At 38.7% G+C, this 16061-nt stretch overlaps 1 protein-coding gene across 1 annotated transcript in view; it reads right to left on the reverse strand.

The window, feature by feature from the left end:
- Positions 1-15639, reverse strand: part of LOC130744715 (putative F-box/LRR-repeat protein At1g56400) — a 16980-nt gene extending 1341 nt beyond the window's left edge. Inside the window, exons 1-4 of the mRNA XM_057596874.1 lie at positions 14969-15639; positions 14710-14857; positions 14423-14596; positions 13885-14138 (exon numbers count right to left, since the gene is read on the reverse strand). Of these exons, the coding sequence (XP_057452857.1) occupies positions 13885-14138; positions 14423-14596; positions 14710-14857; positions 14969-15639 (1247 nt within the window). The remainder of the gene's footprint in view (positions 1-13884; positions 14139-14422; positions 14597-14709; positions 14858-14968) is intronic.
- Between the last annotated feature and the right edge of the window lie 422 nt (positions 15640-16061).

Consider the following 16061-nt stretch of genomic DNA (forward strand, 5'->3'; position numbering starts at 1 on the left):
GTGAAGCCGGTTGATCAGAGTCAGAGGGAAAGCACAGATCCTCTGACCATTGTATCTTCTGATTCTGAACTCAGAGGGAAGAACATGGCCTTTCAGAGTTTCTTGCTTCTGGACTTCAGAGTTTCCATATTCAGCTTCTGGATCTTCAGAGTCTTCTACACCATCAGAACATCTGAACCTTCAGTGTTTCTTGGTTATCAGAACTTCTGGATCTCAGAGCTTCTAGCGACTGAGTCCACATCAGAGTTTGTATAGCTTCAGAACTTCTGAAGCTTTTCCACTGTTCATACTGAACATGGTGAATGCGAAAGCGTTGCTTGGGTTACCCTTTATACACAGTGCTTCTGATTTGTGTGAGATTGAGTTGAGGTCAGAGCCTGTAAATAGCACACTCAGAAAAACACGTTAGAGTACCACAATTGTTCATATCAAAAGATTAACTTGTAATCATCAAAACATAGAGTTGTACTACTCGATCAAAACTTGATCTTACAATCTCCCCCTTTTTGATGATGACAAAACTAAAATTTTTGATGAACAATTCTTAAACATTAAACTGAATTCACTCAGAGTTTAGAGATATAGAATAAGACTTATCCTGATGTGAATAGTTTATCTTGCTCATTCTGAATTCAAGTCACTGCTTGATTCTGAGCTTAGCTCCCCCTGAATCTAATACTTGATGAAAACGTTAGTAAAGTCTAGATTCTGAGCTAAATAATATAAGAGTTCAGAGTGAAAAACTTATGACATAGATGAAAAAACGAATAATCAGAGCGCATAAGTGATCAGAGTCATGGACAAGGTATCAGAGTCTTGGGTATCAGAGTCAACTTAGAATCACTTCAGAAGAAGTGAAATGTATTCCTTGTATTTGCCCAGTGACACATCTATGGTCATGAAGGTGGAACTCTTAAAATCTCCAAAAGAAAAATAAATCACACTAACACATCTTACACATCAAAAACTGGGTTTACTCCCCCTTTTTGTCATAAGCAAAAAGCCTGGGGTGTGAAAAACTTAGCTTGAAGTACAAGGTACTCCCCCTTAGAGAAGGTCTAAGTTTAAAGAAAACGAAAACGATGTAAGAATCAGAGTTGGGCGAAATAAATAAACGAGTTAATGCAAGGGATGAACGTTTACCACTGGTCAAGTGAGTAAATAGAAGGGTCAGTTACCAAGAACTTAACCTCGAGAAACTGTAGGAGCATTAACTTGCAGAGAGAAAGTGAAGCCTATAAAAAGCGTTGGAGAGAAAGGTAAGCTTCACACCTCGAACAATTTTCAGTAAAAAAGAATGGCATCATACAACGTAGCACTAGAAGAGCTGAGGAAGAAGGCCTTTGAAGAGGACTTGTTCCTGAACATCAGGCATCCAGAGGGTGCAACGACCATCTCGGAGCTAACACGGACACTGCTGGAAGAGGACCTGCGTCCAGAGTTGGAGAGAGACCTGAAGGAATTTCTTGCCTTCGTGGAGGAGGTGCAAGAACTTAGCCGGCTTGAACTCAAGCTGCTGGAAGAAAAAGAGAGTTTGGAAGAGAAGCTCAGGACTTCAGAAGAGATTCTGGAGAGGGATGAACTAAAGGTCAGGCTCAACAACATCCAGCATGTACTGGAGCATCTGGAGAAAGATAGGTCAGAGCAGCGCCAGGAGTGCAGAAGAATGAGGAGAGATCCTCCATTCTAGATTTTTTAGGGAAGTAATGTATGATGGAAACACAAAAAAATTATGAATAAAACGAGTTTAGCAAACATATGTGACACAAGTATATAGATATGCATATATAATCACAAACGAACAAATAAAAAAAATAAATAAAAAAGAAACAGAGTTTAAATAAACATCGTTAGATAAAAAGAAAGAAAATGAAGAGATCCTAAAACTAAGGTTTGTCAGATCGTCGCAGAAGTTCCATCATCATTTGCTTCATCTCAATCAGCATGGATTCATGAGTGTCAAGACGTTGTTCCATGATGTCGAGTCTGGATGAGCTTGTCTGAGTAGAACTGGAAGGAACATTCTGAGCAGCTTGAGGATCTGGAATGGAAGCAGAAGCAGCAGGAGTAAACACAACTGGTGCAAGTGCTTGGCATCTAAGAGCTTCAGCCTCAGCTTCAAGTCGCTCTGCCTCAAGTCTGGTTTGTTCAGCTTGAGCTGCTGCTTGACGTGCAGCTTCTTCTGCTTGTTCTTTCTTTCTCTTGGCTTCTTCAATAGCTTCAAGAAGCTTATTTCTCTGTTCTTGTTCATGAAGAGCCACCCTTCTAGCAAACCTTTGCTTTGCAGCCTCAATGCTCTGACTTCCCTCTGCATGCAGGAGCTGCATCATAATTGGAACTTGAGCCACTAGCCAAGTGCTCAGATTGTTCCACTCATCAGCCACACTTTCAGCATTCTCACTGAGGTCAGTCTGACCGTGCACATTGCGGAGCCTCAAGGAGGCTTCATGATAGAAAATATTGATGCACTCAGAGAGAGAGGTGGGTTGAAGGTGAGTATAGGGAATTATGGAGAGGTTGGTTTCAGGAGAGGCTGGGTGATTGCTGCTATGAGCTTCAGAGGCACCTTGTGGAGAACCAATGTTAATCATGGGAGCATTGGGTTCAGAGGTTCCAAGGTGAGGGTCTGAAGTTTCAACCAGAGGATGAGGTGATCTAACCGAGGATTGGTTAGACACTGAATGTTCGGGTTCAGGTTCTGGTTGAATAGGCTCTTGATGGTCAGGGACTTGGTGAGCTTGTTGAACCAAGGCGTCTGCCTCTTGTAAAGGATTAGCCAAGATAGGTTCATCTGGGTCTACTAGACGTTCAGGTCTAGGGCCAGGATATCTCCTAGGGCTTGGACAAGTTAGGTAATATTCTTCCAAGGTAGACACCTTTTCTTTTCTAACCTCCATGAATTTTCTAATGGATTCAGAGTTATTGGAGGGAGAAGAATCAGCAACATTGATTGGGAAGGATACAGGTGTAAAGGCTGTTGAAGAGTCTGTATCCGTGGTTCTGGCAGCAGGACGTTCTGATGCTCTGGGAGCAAAGTGATCAGACGTTCTGGGTTGTGGTTCTGTTTGGTTTGGCTCGGGTTGGTCATGGATGATTGGTTCAGAGGATAATGGGTCGTACGGAATGGTGAGGAGAGAGGTTGGTTCTTCTGACCTAGAGGGTTGGTTCTGAAGCAAATTCCAGAGAGGTGCTTCAGTAGGAGAAGGTTGAAAGAAGGAAGATCTTGGGGAATGTGGTGGAGTGGTAGTTTGTGCGGCTGGCTGGGATTCAGGAATAGGAGTGAGGGGATTGGAGGAGTGTTTGAGCATAGCAGAAATAGGGAGTGCATCAAATAAATTCAAATCATCATCAGAAGCAAGTGCAGGCTTACTTGAATGTGCTGATGATCGAGTCACTCTGGCAGGAGGTTCAGTCCTTCTGACCATTTCAGCAGCTGGTTCCACCCGAGTAGGCTTCACCACGATTCTGACCTTCTTCTTCTTCTTCTTTGGAGGACCATCCTCACTATCATCACCATCATCAGGCTTTCTCTTTGTCTTCTTGACCAGAGGGACATCAGATTCCTCAGAAGATTCGTCCAGAACCATCTTCCTCTGAGCTTTCCTCTTGGGAGGAGAAGGAAACTCTGGAGCTGGCGGTAGTCTGCTGACGAAATCATCAAGGTCAATTTCGAAACCTTGAGCCCTGAGGTCTTCAACATAGCATCTGATGGCGTCAGGATTGTCCGCTTGTGTCCACAGAGGGTAGTCATTCAGAGGCATTCTTCTTCCTCTGATTTCAGAAGATGAGTCTTCATGAGCAGGAGCAATCTTCTTCTGGACCAAACCCATCTTCTTCAGAGAATTTGCAGTGAAGACATCACTGACAATGGTGCTCAAATCCTCTGTGCAACCAGCATTGATCAAATCTTGCACCAAGTTGCTTTCAATGAGAAAGTCTGAGAGCAGCCTCCCAAAAGGGATATATTTGATTGCAGACTTGATGGAGGCGGTGGTGCGAGACTTCCGGATGCATTCCTTCAAGTAGGAGAACAGGAAGTAGGGAAGGCAGATCTTCTCCTGATTTTGGATGAAGAACAACATCGCCTTCTGGTTGAAGTTGATGTAGTCTGGGGAACTGCCCTTCGGTCTCTGGTTTATGCAGTTGAGCAGGATCTTGTGCCAGATCCTGAGTTTGGGGTGAAGATCCATCACCTTGTAACTCGTCTTGCCCGGTTTGAAGGTGGTGTACAGAGCCTGGTTGACTGTGTCCTTGGTGCTGGGTTTCAGCTTCGATTTCGTCAGTTGGAACCGATACCCATAAGCAGTTTCTGCACCTAGCAGATTCACGAATAACTTCTCCGTGATGATGATCTTTCTGCCAAGAATGTGAGAGACCACTTGAGTATCATCGCAGTCTGCGTGCTTCCAGAATTCCTTTACCAGTTTCTCATACACCGGTCCTCGAAGTCGGTTGAAGTAATTTCCCCAACCTTGAGCTTGGACTTCAGGACGAAGATCAAACCCATTTGTAGCCAAGTTGTCGAGGTTGAATCTCCATTCTGCCAGGACTTGGAGTTCCTCAGGAGGATAAACACAGTGAACGGCACAGCCCCGTTCTGCAATTGGAACACTCTGTTCTTGAGCTTGAACTTGTTCTTGAGTTGGATTCTCAGAGCCCCTCTGACCCGTTGCTAGACCAACTACCATGTGAGGGAACTGAGGTGCATCTGCAGTAGATCTTCTGGTTTGTCTCACCATTTTGAAGAGGTTGAAGGTTTGAGGTAGAAGATGAAGGTTGAAAGATGAAGAGAGATCGAGAGAGAAATCGAGAACAAGGCGGTTTTGAAAAGCAGAGAGAGCGAGAGTGAAAACCGGAAGTGAAAGAGAACGTGTGTGTATAGTGGGTTTTATCAAATAACCGTTGTTGATTCAAAAAGCACTTTAAGATCAACGACTGAAAATTAAAGATAGATAGTAACAGTAAAATACACAATCACACACAGGAGATAAGCATATCTACACGTAATCATAACAGACTGTCACACGGGCACAAGGAACTATGCATCAGAAATTCTGACGCACGTGTTGTTGTCTCAGCTTCAGAGTCAGTACCAGTGGGCAAACACACTCTGATTGAGTTACCTTCTGGACTAGACATCTTCTGATCAAGAAGTATCATAGTCAGAGGTTCTGATCCATCTTCACTCTGGACAAAAGTCCATGTTTAGATTTTTCAGAATAAAATTAAATCTATCCTCTGCTAAGGGCTTTGTAAAGATATCTGCCCATTGATGGTCAGTATCAACAAACTTCAGAAGAAGTACGCCCTTCTGCACATAATCTCTAATAAAGTGATACTTTACCTCAATGTGCTTTGCCCTTGAATGTAGGATAGGATTCTTACTCAATGAGATTGCAGCAGTGTTATCACAATAGATTGGGATATTGCTCTCAAGGATCTGATAATCCTCCAGCTGATGTTTCATCCAGAGCATCTGAGTGCTGCATATTGCTGCTGAGATATATTCTGCCTCTGCAGTTGATAGTGCAATGGTTGATTGCCTCTTGCTTGCCCATGAGACTAGATTGCTTCCCAGAAATTGACAATTTCCGGAAGTACTTTTTCTCTCTGTTCTATCTCCAGCATAATCAGCATCACAATAACCTGAAAGCTTATACTCTGATGTTTTCTTATACATCAAGCCAAGGTTAGTGGTGCCTTTCAGATACCTTAGGATCCTCTTAACAGCAGTTAAGTGGGTTTCCCTTGGATCTGATTGGAATCGAGCACATAAATGAACACTAAATAATATGTCTGGCCTAGATGCAGTTAAGTATAGAAGTGAACCTATCATGCCACGATAGAGCTTCTGACATACTTTACCACTTTTATCTTCTTTCTCCATAATGCATGTAGGATGCATTGGAGTCTTGGCCACTGTAGATTCCAGCATATTGAACTTCTTCAGAAGTTCTTTAGTGTACTTGCTCTGATGGATATATGTTCCTTCTGGTGTTTGATCAACTTGTATTCCCAGAAAGTACTTTAATTCTCCCATCATACTCATCTCAAATTCAGCCTGCATCATCTCAGAAAATTCTTTGCATAGAGATTGATTAGCAGAACCAAATATAATATCATCAACATAAATTTGCACAATTAAGATATCATCTTTATAAGTCTTGCAAAAAAGAGTTGTATCTACTTTACCCCTTACAAACTCATTCTCCAGAAGGAATGAGCTAAGTCTCTCATACCATGCTCTGGGAGCTTGCTTCAGACCGTAGAGTGATTTCTTCAATTTGAACACATGGTCTGGTTTCTTTTCATCTTCAAAACCTGGGGGTTGATGAACATAGACTTCCTCTGAGATATAACCATTTAGGAAGGCACTCTTTACGTCCATCTGATGTAGAACTATGTTGTGATTTACTGAGAAAGAGATCAACAGTCTGATTGCTTCCAGTCTTGCTACTGGAGCAAATGTTTCAGTGTAGTCTATTCCTTCCTGCTGGCTGTAGCCTTGAGCAACTAGCCTTGCCTTATTTCTGACTACATCTCCTTTCTCATTCAGCTTGTTTCTGAATACCCATTTCGTTCCAATAACATGGACACTCTCAGGCTTCTTCACTAAGCTCCAAACATCGTTCTTGGAAAATTAATTCAATTCTTCTTCCATGGCCAGAATCCAATCCTTGTCCTGAAGAGCTTCATCTATGGACTTGGGTTCAATTAAGGACACCAATCCTTTCAGACTCAGCAAGGTCTCTTCAGAGGGTCTGAAGGCAGATCTGGTTCTGACTGGTTCGTCTTTGTTGCCTAGAATCAATTCCTTAGGGTGAGCTGCAGTGATTCTGCTCTTCTTCAGAGTTTGTGAGTTAGAGGGACCAGCTTCTTCCTCTGGTTCATCTTCCTCTGGCTCAACTTCCTCTGGAGCTTTGCCTTTGTCAGAAACATTAATGCTTAAATCTGCAAACTTTTCAACCTTTTCATTTCCTCCGAAGCCAACTTCGCCTCCAGGCTTAAGTTTCAGCTCTCGGAACATACGCTTTTCTCCCGTCATGTGACGCGAGCATCCACTGTCCAGATACCATGATTGGTGTTTCAGTGGAGCTATCAAGGATATCTGCAACATAGATAATCTTGTCCTTAGGTACCCACTTTCTGGGTCCTCTTTTGTTAGTTACCCCAGAGGTTCTGATCACCTTGGGTGTCTCAACATAATATTTTAAAGGAATATTTGCATGATATTTAGTCATAGAGAAAGATCCCTTTTTAAGAGGATGTTTAGCAACTTTAGCAGGTACAGGATCAGGCAATATGGTACCAGAGGGAACAAAGCATTCATACAAGGATTTAGCTTTAGACACATAAGGCTCATTTCTAATTGGTTTAGAATAGCCAATGCCATGCATTCCATTTCTGCTTACGCCATAGATCATTGAAGCCATTAAGCTTCTATCCACGCTTTTAGCTAGGAATCTTTGAAAAGACTTTTCATACTTAGATTCATTTCTACAATCAGAGGCATCACAGGCAACAATTTCTTCTAACTTAGCAATCTGGTTCTTAAGCACAGAGTTAGAATTTACCAAAGCATGATTTTCATTTTTCAAATCAGAAATAATTTTCTCATGTTCAGAAGGAGTCTTGGAGACAGCAGATAAGTTCTTTTTCAACTTTTTATGCTTAGACAATAAAGAGTTATACTTATCCATGATATCAGACAAAGCATGTTTCAGTTCAGAGGTAGAGAAAGAAGCAAATACCTCATTTTCATCGTCTGAGTTAGGATCTCCTTCTGATTCTGAGTCAGAGTCAACAGCTTCCTTTGACTCTGCTCCTTTGTCTTTGACAATGGCCATGAGTCCTTGGACTTCACCATCAGAGTCAACATCCTCTGACTCTGATTCATCGAATGTCACCATCAGACTCTTCTTGGTCTTGAAGTGCTTCTTTGGCTTCTTGTCTTTCTTCAACTTTGGACAATCACTTTTGTAGTGCCCAGATTCTTTGCACTCAAAACATGTGACTTCCTTGATTGAAGACTTCTTCTGGCCTGAGGACTCATACTTTCCTTTTGCCTTTCCAGAGCCTTTGAACTTGCTCTGCCTGTGCTTCCAGATGCGGTTGAGTCTCTTGGAGATCAGAGTCAGCTCATCTTCATCAGAATCTTCTGATGCTTCTTCAGATTCTTCTTCTTCAGCTTGAAGAGCCTTTGACTTCTCAACCTTAGCCTTTTCAGATTTGGATTTCAAGGCTATGGACTTTTTCCTCAGATCTTGCATCTCTCAGCGCTTCAGCTCATGGCATTTCAAAATGCTGATGAGTTCTTCTAAACTCATATTCTCAACGTCTCTCGTGAGCTCTATTGAAGTCACCAAGGGCATCCAACTTTCAGGAAGACACCTGATGACCCTTATGACATGATCTTTTGTTGTGTAGCTCTTGTTGAGAGGTCGTATGCCAGCTACAAGCAATTGAAATCTGGAGAACATTTCTTCAATGGATTCATTTGGCTCCATGATGAAGGATTCATACTTTTGGATCAAAGACAATGCCTTTGATTCTTTGACTTTCTTGTTTCCTTCATGAGACATCTTCAGAGATTCAAAAATGCCTTTAGCAAACTCACGATCTGTAATCTTCTGGTACTCTTCATAGGAAATAGCACTTAGAAGAATTGCTCTTGCTTTGTGATGTTGTGAGTACAGCTTCTTTTGATCTGCAGTCATCTCTGACCTTGGGATCTTCTTGCCATCTGCATCAACTGGACGCTCGTAGCCATCCACAATAATATCCCAGAGATCTGCATCGAAACCCAGAAAGAAACTTTCCAGTCTATCTTTCCAATATTCGAACCTTTGACCGTCGAACATAGGAGGCTTTGCATTGTAACCATCTCTTTGAGTTTCACTGGTGGTGGCAGCCATTGTTTTTCACACCGGCCCGGATCACTGAACACTGTTAGGTGTGGTAATCAGAACTTGCGCTCTGATACCAATTGAAGGTATGAAAAACGGTAGAAAGGGGGGGTTTGAATAACGTTTTCAGTACAAAACTTCCACCTTAAGGACTTTAACAAATCTTTCAAGAACTTAAGTGCTAAAGATAAGAGATAGAGAAGCACACAAGGATTTTATCCTGGTTCACTTGATAAATCACTCAAGCTACTCCAGTCCACCCGTTAAGGTGATTTCTTCCTTCTTAGAATGAAGGCAATCCACTAATCAGGTAAGAGTTACAACTGCACTTGAAACCTACAAGTGACTAACAATTACACTGACTTAGCTCACACTAAGATTCACTCTCTTAGTCTTCTCTAGGATCCGATCAACCTTGATCTCCTAAAGGAACTAAACAAACTGTTTATCAAAGAAATGTTTACAAGAGATTTGCTTCTAAAAAGCTAATAGTAAACTCAATGAATTTCAGATGAAAGAAAGCTTAGAATATTTTGAATATGTCTTGCGCGTATGTGTTGCTTCTTCTTACGGCTTCTTTCAATCTTCAGCCTCTATATATACTCCAAGGATTAGGGTTGAGCGTTGCATGGGAAATGCTACCGTTGGAGGGCAGTTCTGGAAAATCCAGCTTCTGCTGTGGCTGAGAACGTTAGGTAGGTCGTCAGGAAGGTACACTTGCTTTTGTACTTGGATAGCGACTTGACCTTTTAACCTAGGAGACTTCTGATCAGAGGAATGCTTCGTATTGGAACTTGTGAAGCCGGTTGATCAGAGTCAGAGGGAAAGCACAGATCCTCTGACCATTGTATCTTCTGATTCTGAACTCAGAGGGAAGAACATGGCCTTTCAGAGTTTCTTGCTTCTGGACTTCAGAGTTTCCACTATTCAGCTTCTGGATCTTCAGAGTCTTCTACACCATCAGAACATCTGAACCTTCAGTGTTTCTTGGTTATCAGAACTTCTGGATCTTCAGAGCTTCTAGCGACTGAGTCCACATCAGAGTTTGTATAGCTTCAGAACTTCTGAAGCTTTTCCACTGTTCATACTGAACATGGTGAATGCGAAAGCGTTGCTTGGGTTACCCTTTATACACAGTGCTTCTGATTTGTGTGAGATTGAGTTGAGGTCAGAGCCTGTAAATAGCACACTCAGAAAAACACGTTAGAGTACCACAATTGTTCATATCAAAAGATTAACTTGTAATCATCAAAACATAGAGTTGTACTACTCGATCAAAACTTGATCTTACACCATGGGGTGGGATGTTAAGCCCATCGAATCCTAAGGGTGACGCTGGATTAATAAATCCAATATTAACTCGTGCATTACACGAGTGAGGCACGAGTTTATTACAATAGTCTGTAATATTATTTTTTAAAATAAAATTGAGAGGAAGGCTTATCAAATTTAGATACTTCTATTATGTACAAGTTAAGACAATCTCACTTTTATAAATATAGATATAGTTGTTGTCTTTTAGTATTTATTATTTTAATAAGATATTATTAGTTTTTTTTGAAACATAGATATTATTAGTTTTATATTGAAATGATTGATATGCTATTAAATAATTGATACGTATTTATGATACTTTATAATTTATTGAGAAAATATTAATTATTTTTACAACAAAAGAAAATATATTAAAAAATTTGAGAGGAAACTCACAAGGAATCAGCAAGGATATGCATTAGAAGAAAACCCTAAAATTAGAAACCTAAGGTCTCGTTTCAGGTGGTTTTTAGTTTTATGTCTTAAAATTTTTAAAATCTAAGTTAGTTTTCAGTTTCATAAATTCAGTTTTAGTTTTTCTGTGGTTTGTGTGACACTCGGGGCCGACGAGGGCGGGAAGTGATCATCGATGCAATGAGAAGGCACGGACAAGGTGTGACTCCTGGCAGACTTCTAAGCAAGGAGAAATATGCATGAATCGATCTCCCACCTGAATGAGAGGTATTCCAAGGCTGTATAGTTATGGACTATACAATTGATGAGGGAATAAAAGATTTTATTGGTGTTACTCATGACAGCAATATGCATCTTCTTTTTGGGAGCCCATATCATAAAGACTTCAAGGTTAAGGAGGAGTTTCTCAGAGTAATATTCTGATAGGTGACCTCTGAGAAGTTTTCTCAGAAAGCGTTTGATGTTACAATTTGCACTCTTTAAAAATTATTGTCAACTTTGTAAATTCACAACGGCGGTGGTGGCAGTGGTGGATGGTGGTGAGCAGTGTGACGACAGTAGAGATGGTGGTGGCGGTTGGCGTTAGTGGTTGTAGCGGTGGAGGTGGTCATGGTCAAGGGTGGTGGAGGTATCAGTGGCAATAATGGAGGTGGTAATGGTGGACAGTTGCATGGCAATTGTGGCGGTTGGTGGTGGTTGCACTAGTAATGGCGTTGGTGGTGGTGGCAGTGGCAGTACGTACGGTGGTGGCAGGGGGTGATGGTGCTAGTAGTGGTGGTGGTGGCAGGCTGACAGCGGGTTTCGTCCTTAAAATTAAAAACTATAATCACAAAACTATTTTTTATGGTTTTAAAAATTAGGCTAAACTGTTTTGAAATTGAGTAAAAACTCATTTCAGCTTCATTTTCGCCGAACACGTTTTCTTTTCAAATTTATATTTGAAAGAAAAAACTCACATCAACCCCGAACGAGCCCTAAGAAAATCCACTCGAGTACCCAAATCTGATTTACAAAAATTCCATATGCCTAGGATAAAGAAACCCAAAAATAAAGTCTGAGAAGAAAACTACAAAGCAACAGAAAAGCACCCTACATTATAATTAAGGGATTCTAATCATTTTATCCAAATAATGAAAATTGAAAATCGACTGAAATTGAATTCTATAGCATTTAAAATATTTTATATTTTTATATTACATCATCCAAACACACACTAAAAATCAACAAAGATCAAACCAAATTACTCAATCAGCTACCAAAAAAGTAAAAAAGCCAACGTAAAGAAACCAAGTCGCTCCAAAAAACATCGCCGAAAAGAGGCAAAGCTTAATACATTAACCTCAACCATAAAAGAAAAGTGAGCCTCAAACTTTTTAACTTGATTGAATTTGCAAAGCTAAGCGTCAAATTGCAACTTCCTCGCCATTGTTACACCCACAACCTAAACTTTTACTAAGTAACCAAGCCCTCCTGGTCCTTGTGAGAACCTCTAGTGACTATTAAAATTGAATTAACACCTCTATTGAACCTTCTCCAAAGAACATCTATTTATCTTCCTTCCAACGGTCAAGGGATGCAAATTCGAGAAATAGAACAACATCCAAAAATCTTGAACCTGAAACACAAACCCTTAAAGATCCTGTAATCACCCTTTCCTCATCTGAATGTCAAAAAACCTCATGACGACATCCCAACTTCTCCAACAAAGGATCACACCGTGAAGAATCACACCGCGACATAGGAGAAGAAAATCAACAATGTAATTGAGAAAGCTTTAATGATAGCTTACAAAGAAAGTTTTTAAAACTGTAAATTTAAAACTTGATAGTTTGCTTGAGGTCATGTCCTTCCATTTTAACAAAAAAATAAAACTCATCAGATACAATATTGAATGTAGATTTTAAAATGTCTATCCAACTTTTTATGAGTATTGAGGTTCTTAGTGCTTCCTTTTACGGTATCACGGAAATAATGGTGAAAAGTAAAAAGTGAGGTGGTCACGAAGAATCAAAGGAGACGAAACAAGAATTGTGACAACTTTAAAGTTATATTTGTCTATTGAGAGCATATACAAAGTTGTCAGGTAAATGATTCTATCAAATGATTAACGTGTAAGTTTTACAAAAACAGATACTTGTATACCATTTAAAATCATGTTACTGTGAGTATGTTTTCAATTTTCTCTCTTTTTTTTTTTGTTATAAGAGGAAGATTTCAATTTTCTCTTTATATGATATTTAATATTTCCTAATTATTACTATAATTATTACATCAGAATAAATTTGAAGTTCAATTTTTTTGATAATTTGAATTTGGAATTGAGAGCATTGACAAAGTTGTCAGGTAAATGATTCTATCAAATGATTAACGTGTAAGTTATACAAAAACAGATACTTGTATACCATTTTAAAATCATGTTATTGTGAGTATGTTTTCAATTTTCTCTCTTCTTTTTTTTGATTTCAATTTTCTCTTTATATGATATTTAATATTTCCTAATTATTATTATAATTATTACATCAGAATAAATTTGAAGTTCAATTTTTTTGATAATTTGAATTTGGAATTATTGTTAAAATATGGTATGTAATAATTTAGCAATCAATCAAGCACCATAAAATAAGAGAATTCTTATCAAAAAAATAAGATAATTAAAGAAGCTAATTAAAAAAAAAAACACAATACTCTCAAATATTCATTAGCAAATTTTTTTTTTTGAGAACTAACTGAAATTCATTGTTAAAGAAATGTCCATGAGCACAATCATCTCATGTAGATGAATATAAAAAACAAGCAAGAAGCCAGAACTCTGGTTGAATACAACTCAAGTTAATGACGCTTAGACCCTAAAAAAAATCTGGTTTCCAACAGTGCTCAAGTATAAGCCTCGTTAAAACCTCCCTAGGAAAAACCCAGTGGGAAAAACCCCAGGAAGGAAAAAGAGTACTCATACTAGAGCCAAACCAGAAAAATAACAAAAGAAAGCACGGCCTAAACGCATTCATCAGATAAGCTTCAGAACATGCCAAGCAAATAATCAACCACAATATGCCAATATTCATTAGCAAATTAATCGTTGTGATTTAAACACCCAAAGTATCTTGATTCAACTTTCATTAGCCTTACTTTTATTTCTTCATTATACCTCTATCTTATTATTCCTCTACCTCTAAATTCCTTGATTTCTTCGTATATTTTTCCTTAACATATTGAAATCTCAAGATCTCTTGAGGCCCTTTGAGTCATTAACACTTTTGTCATGTCCCATTGGTAGGAGTCCAACTTCTCATCTAGATCTGCAACATCATCCTTCGATATGTTGATAGTCAACTTCTTCAAGACTCTCCTAGTTGTGATGAAATAGGTAAGCACACGAAACTCATTCATTGATCCTTTAAAGCCATAAATCTCAACCTCTCTAAGAGTATATACCATGCATCTATAAGCCCTTGCATGATCCTTCCAAAACCTCTCGAGGTTAAAGTTGTCTGGTAACTCATAATCCTGCAAACATAAACAGCAAACACTTAAGCTACTAAAGCTCAGACGCAGAGACAGGACCACTTAAACAAGTACAAAAAGGGACAATGACTTCACATGGGATTTTTTAATAGAATAGTACTCAAATATTTTATTTGTCATGCTTAAATTTTTTATATCATCTTCTCTAATTAGGCATTTTTTATTTTACTCAATGTGCTAAATTATTTCATCAACCTAATTTTCATTTTTATGGTTCCTTCTTGGCTTACACATAGAGAAACAAATTTTATGTATGGAATACTCACCAAAAATTTCTTTGGAAGACCCAATTTGATAGTGAGGTGCTCTAATTCAGAACATCTATTAAGTAAGAACGTAATTCTTAGAAACTCATTTTGATCCAAAGAGGTCTTCATTATCAAACTCTTCACGTTCAAGCTACGTGGCATTCGGAGAAAACAACCTCCAGTAGGAACAACCTTTGCATATCAAATCAACATAAAATATTAAACAACAAATTTATATATCTTATAAATACATGTAGAGCCAAACAGAAAAGTAGTCGTATTTATAATAATAAGATACAACATACCTGAAGGAAGTAATTACCCACAGTCAAAACACTAGCACCGGAGACATCTTCCACTAGTTTGTATAGAAAAAGAGCTTGACCTTCAAACTCAATGCAGAACTCGAGAATTTCCTCTTCCATCACAAGGGAACGTACGTCTATGACCAAACTGTTATTATTCAACCCGGAATAATAAAAATATCTCAAGTTTGGAGCATTGACTATAAAATAAAGACTATTAGATCTAAACATGCATCTGTCCACGCTCAACTTTCTCAACCTTAGGTTCTCATCCCTTAAATCAAAGTCATCTGAATTCCAGCACCTCTTGAGACTTAAACTCTCAAGCACCTTACAATTTGACAACAAGTTTTTAATAGTAGTGAGCTTCACTTCCATCCAACCCAAAGAAATTTCTCTGAGTGCATAAAAGTTACGCAACTCAGCTTCAACAAAGCTACACGAAAACAATTTCAAAGATTTGAGAAAAGTGTGGTCATAAACATGTGCTGGCAATTCAAACAAGGCCACTTGATTAATATAACTAGTTGTAAAATAAAAATCCAAAGTCGGATCACAAAAATTCAACTCCAATTCCTTCACCCCGTGTTTTGTGGCAAAGACAATGCATTTTTCCACAACCCTCTTAGCTTTTCTAGGCATTGATAATCTCAAAGAGAACTTATCAATGACATTTTCTTTGTGATTAGCAATCCAAAGTGTCATGAACTCTAGAAAGATCTTTCGCTCGGCTTGTCTAATTTGACAAGTTTGACCATCTTTCACAAAATAGAACTCATCAAATTCTATGTTGGATGTAGACTTAAAAATGTCTATCCAACTTTTAGAGAGGATTGAGGTTCTTGCCGCTTCTTTGAATGGTATCAAGGAAACAATGGTGGAGAGTAAAGAGTGAGGCAATGGACTAAACATGTCAATGCTAGGGCCCATGACTATAATATTTGTTCACAAAGAACCAGAAGAGACAAAAGAAGGATTTTAACAACTCAAATCTATTTGACCAGGAAAAAACAACTCAAATCTATACTTTGAATACAAGATTGAGAATGTCTAACCTCAATACATTCCCTTCTTTTATACATCAAACTTCGTACTATTACATTAATGAACAATAAACCTCCTTTGACAATGTCTAATTTCATACTATTTCTCTCTATTACGCCACTTAGAAAAATGACGTCATATATCATCTAAAATCGGTATTGAATTCATTTACGATAAAAAAAATAGACTCAAAATTGATTACTAATTCATAAATTTTAAAATTTTGTTCAGACTATTCATTTATTCCTTAAAATGTAACTTTTAGAAAAAATAATTCCTTTCCCTCTTTCTCATCAAATTTTAGAAAA

This window comes from Lotus japonicus, chromosome 3, assembly GCF_012489685.1.
Source record: "Lotus japonicus ecotype B-129 chromosome 3, LjGifu_v1.2".
NCBI classification, from domain to species: domain Eukaryota; kingdom Viridiplantae; phylum Streptophyta; class Magnoliopsida; order Fabales; family Fabaceae; genus Lotus; species Lotus japonicus.